Source organism: Mirounga leonina, unplaced genomic scaffold (genome assembly GCF_011800145.1).
Source record: "Mirounga leonina isolate KUSES-001 unplaced genomic scaffold, KU_Mleo_1.0 Mir_114, whole genome shotgun sequence".
Taxonomy (NCBI): Eukaryota; Metazoa; Chordata; class Mammalia; order Carnivora; family Phocidae; genus Mirounga; species Mirounga leonina.
Genome location: NW_023270265.1, coordinates 37349615 through 37354538, shown reverse-complemented (window position 1 = coordinate 37354538; position 4924 = coordinate 37349615). Strand labels below are relative to the sequence as shown.

The window sequence follows — 4924 nt, the reverse complement described above, 5'->3', positions numbered from 1 at the left end:
CTTCCTTCCTTCCTTCCTTCCTTCCTTCCTTCCTTCCTTCCTTCCTTTTTATTTTTTGCAAAGTGTGGACATAATTGAGGAGGGCTCACTAAGCATAACCTCTTCCTGGAATTTGTTCGTCCGGTCAGAGGCATGTCACACCAACCCCCACCCCTTCATTTTTCCTGGGATCCTTGCCAGGTCCTAAGCCAGAAAACCTTGTTATATTAATTATGAAGAAAAGCATGTTTTATTTAAAATCCCGGCTGCCGAATATTCTGCCATGCTGTTTCTTTGTGACAGCAGCATGGCTTTTGCATTTAGGGAACCCTAATGAATTTAAAATATAAATATATCTGTGCCTATATACACATGTGATTTTCCCGTGACCTGATTTCTCTAAATACCAGTGCACACCACCAAAGCTAATGAGTTGGAATTGTGCTTTGGATCAGTTAAAAAAAAAATGTATGAGAAGTTGCAGTGAAATTCAGTCCCTCTTTTTTCCATAAGACTCTGTGTGGGTCCAGCAAGAGGGAAGGACATCCCTCCTGGGTCTGAAAGAGACTTGGACATTCTGAAACATTGAGGCTTAGAAAGGGGTGGCTTGTATCTTCCCATCAAAGGCCTGGTTTAGTCCTGGGGGGCATGCAGATTTGGATGCTCAAATTAATCACACATTGAACCCAGTTACCTGACCATCCAAAACTGGCTCCAATCCTTCAACATCCACACTGTTTCTGCATTGTAACAGACAAGCCGGGCTCTGTCTTGTTTCTATCTCTCTCTCTCCAAGCTAGAATCTGGCAGATAATGTACATCTGTCAAGCAAAAGGGTGTCAAAGTGGAAAGTGGTAGGGCCTATGGACTCGGGGGCTTGAATTTCTTCTAAAAATGGGAGCAACAGACCCTCATCTGGTTGGTGCCAAACAGGAATGTGAGCCCCATGTTACTAAAATGTCTGGTTTTCAAGAGCTGGGAATTTGTATTTCTATGTGAAATGTTCTGATTTGCAAATGTCACCAAGCAACTGAAAGGAAATTCAAATACTCTTAGGCTGACCTTCTACCCACCAAATAAAACTTGGGCTGTGAGCCGAATGTACCCCAAGTTGCCAATTTGCAGACTCTGGCCTATTCAAAAATGTCTGTGGTGCTCTACCTGAGAGGATGCTAGAGTTCCAGAGTTCTTAAATCTAAACTCTAGGGTTTAAAAAGTCCAGGAGTGGGAACAAACACATTGGGGAGAGGAGGGGCCATTGTCTTCTGTCCTCTCTGGAGATGGGCCGAGCTAAGTAGGGCAGGCCTGAACAAGCCTTGTCCTCTGGCTTCTGACCCTGGAAGAGGTCAAATTCTATTATGGCCAAACCCAGTGGCACCCCCAAATCACCCAAGAACCACAGCAAGAAGAGATTTCTGAGCCCTGGATGGTGGTACCCTTCCTTTTCACAGTTGAGTGGGCTTCCTATAATGGGGAAGGAGTTGGGCAGACCTGGGTCTCAATCCTGGCTGGGAAGTTAGTTTAATAACTCTGGATCTATTTCTCACTCATAAAATGGGGACAACCATACAAGGCTGTGCTGGGGACAGGTGTTCATTAAGGAAAACCAAATCTAGCCCCATCCAGGAAGAACCTATGGCTGAAGCTCTGGTGTTGACAGCAATCACATTTGACCTATACCTTTTTGGATCATAGATATCTGAATAAAAATCTAAGTTAGAGATGAGCTCAGAGAGAAGGCATTATAAGGTGTGCTCCATGACCTAAATTCATATGTCCATACAACCTTCCAAAGGATAGTGATCACAGGCCCTGTGACTGCTTTTCTCTAAAGTTCCAGAGGCACATGGAGTTGTTACACCCCAACTAGCACATAAACCCCTGGTCTAAGAGCTCCCTGTTCCTACACAAAGGACGATGCCCTTGAAGCTCTTTGGACAGAAGAGATCTCATCTTTAGCCGGGGTCCAGGCAAAAGACCTGGTCCAGACAGTGGACAGCATCCCATAGTCTAGAGCTCAGCTCTGCCACTTCCCAGGGGTGTGAGGCCAAGCTGTCCATCTTCTCCTCTGTGAAATGGGAGCAATAACAGTTCCTACTTCTCAGGGTCCTTCCCGAGATGAACTGATCCACTGAAAACACAGAGCCTGGCTCACAGGACTTCTCATTAAACGATAGCAGTTGGTTAGTATTTTTAGCTATGTGCGGTGGGAGAGGCCGCCCAGCCCATCTGGCTGTGTGGCTCCTTCCCCCGATGATGCCCCCGAACTCTCCAAAGCATCTGAGCGAGTTGGCCACTTTCCCCTGGATGTCTGTGGCCTGGCCTGTGGAACGCAAGCCGCCTTCCCGACCACCTGTCTGGCACACATCTGGGGTAAGAAAACATTCCAAAGCCCTGAATCCTCTCTCTGGAACCGACTAAGCTCATTGCCTGAAGGCTATCTCTCATATTTTCTCTTTTATCCATTATTGACTTATAATTTCATTGCTAACCCTAAAAATTCACTGGGGCCTGCAAAAAAGGGATTTTGGGGGACCATTATCGTTTTGTGAACTTCAAACAGACTGCATCAACTCTCTCCTTGCCTGCAAACTTCAGGCTCTAATTCTTTCCAACTGGTACTTTCTCTGGGCCCCTTGTGGGCCTCTGATAATTGTCCCCTCTTCCTCTAGACTTGTGCTATTTCTGCTGGGTCTCTGCCCCAGACATCCAACAAGCAATCAAATGGGGGGGGGGGGCTTGAAAATGTGTAATTGCAACCCCAGCACACATATACAAGTCATCATTGGAAAAGAAAACTCTCTCAGAGGTGAGACACTTGACAGGTTAATATGGGGCTAAAGTAGGGGTCTGAGGACGGTTTACCGAAAAGGGAAGAGAGGCTCTTGTTTTTGAAGTATCTAATCAGAAAACCTGAAACTGAACCTGCTTCCTACAGGAAAAGCTCTATGGAGTAAAATGGGAAATAAAATGCAAAGGTATTTCACAAGATAAAGAGGTTATGACTGTTAATTCAGTTCCCATCCCCTGCTGCTTCTCTATCCACTCCCCCCCCCCGCCCACACGCACACACATGCACAAAGCAGGGCATTCTCTGATTTTTACAGAGAAGTTGTATTCCTTCTGTAAATTTTAAGGGAAAAGAGCTAACATTTATTGAAAGCCAATACATCACCTCATTCAATCAGCCATGGCCCTCCCCAGATCAGTGAGAGATTATCAGCTGGTTTGCAGTAGAGGAAACTGAGGCTCTGAGAGGTTATGTTGCTTGCCCAATATTCCACAGCGAGAAAGTGGCAAAGCTGTGATTCAAAGCGCTGGCTCCCAACCCCACTCATGCCTAAACCACATCTGGTAGGGAATTCCAGGAGGCTCTATTTCTGCTGATGGCACCTCTCCTGTGCCCACAAAGATCCAGCCAATAGTCCGTGACCACAGTGGCCCACAGAAGGAGCTGACCTCTCCTCTAGCCCTCTGCTCCCAAATGCCGAGCATCCCTATGCAAGACCCTCGGATGGCATTTCCTTTCCCTGCTCACCACCACCTCCCTTGGGCCCCTGCTTCCCCTCCCTGCCCCATCTACTAGGGTCCTGTGACAAGGGAGAAACAGTATTACCCACAAAGCTTTCTCCAAAATGAATCCATCTAAGTAAACCTGTTGCCAGGATCATACGCAACCAGCAAGATTCTCCTCTAGAGCCAAATCACAGGGGATCTTACCCTTGTGTTGCCTGAAATGGCTAGAAAACTGTGTAGGTCTATCAATGGGGTACAAAGAGAGTCGCTAGCTTTCAAAGCCTTCTCAAACGGTTCTCTAAGGTCCACGCCAGATCCCAGCCCACTGTCTTAGCAGATTTTCTTGCCCCGGTCCCTTTAGTTGTAACGCGCTCAGGGAGACTCTGCTCCAAGAGGGCTCAAGTCAGTTACATGGTCTCGTGGAACAGACTTCTCAACAGCAACCAACATTACAGGCATGCATTGACTCTTACAATCCGGCCATACTCAACTTCACAACTGAAGTTTCTAGTCACTCCTGTCCCAGCTGCTTTGGTTCTCCTCATAACCTCAGTCTCTCAACTACAGACATTTGAAAAGAACACTTACCCCCATGGCTGTCTTTCCTGCCAGAACCATTAACAGCAGAATATGGAGGTCAGACATTCTGGCAAGCATCTATGCAGTTTAAGAACTCTTGCGTTGCCTGACACACAATTTCTTTTGTTGTCTATGCCTTTAGGGTGGGAAAATGTCAGTCTCCAAGGATTCAGGAGCAAATGAAGAGGATGCCAATTATTAACTAGGCATCAAATACTGTTTAATGTTTAATGTTTTGCAAACCAACTATCTTGATTAAACAAATGGTAACTTTGGAGCTAGGCTGAGTCATGGGGTGGTTTCTTTTCTGGGGAGAAAGTCTCCAAAGAAAGTAGCAGAGTTCAAGAGCCCCGGCCCCTGCGTGCACCCCGGGGGCCGCTGAGGGTTCAGTGCAGAAGGTCCGAGAGATAAGGACCATCCCAGTCGCAGGATGAAAGCCTGGGTTCGGGTAAGGCTTCTGCTATGGGCCGTGGCCATTGCTGATTCAGACAGAATGTTAACAGAGTTCTGATTCATCAAATCTCAAACAGAATTAAGGCATGGATGGGCTCCTAATAACATCACACTTTCTATTCATGAAAGATAAAGGATGCAAACCTGCTATTGACAAACATTGATCCTGGGCCCTTTGAAGCATTGCCCATGGTTGCTTGTTGGCTTCAGAAGTTTTCTTTTAAATCTCATTACATAAGGTTTTTACTTTTTAATTATTTTTTTCCTTTCATTGGAGTCTTTCTTTGATCAAGAGGGCGGAGAAATCACGATGCTCATATTTGGGGCCCGTTGTTCTCTCTGTTCCTTATTTAGCTACACTGGTTTCAGGGACAGCTATATAAAGCAACGTTACCTA

At 46.2% G+C, this 4924-nt stretch overlaps 1 protein-coding gene across 1 annotated transcript in view; it reads right to left on the bottom strand.

Moving 5' to 3' along the window:
* HABP2 (hyaluronan binding protein 2) overlaps nt 1–4248 on the bottom strand; it is a 32326-nt gene extending 28078 nt beyond the window's left edge. Inside the window, exon 1 of the mRNA XM_035029370.1 lies at nt 4084–4248. Coding sequence (XP_034885261.1) covers nt 4084–4152 — 69 coding nt within the window. The 5' untranslated portion in view covers nt 4153–4248. The remainder of the gene's footprint in view (nt 1–4083) is intronic.
* Nucleotides 4249–4924: the final 676 nt, after the last annotated feature.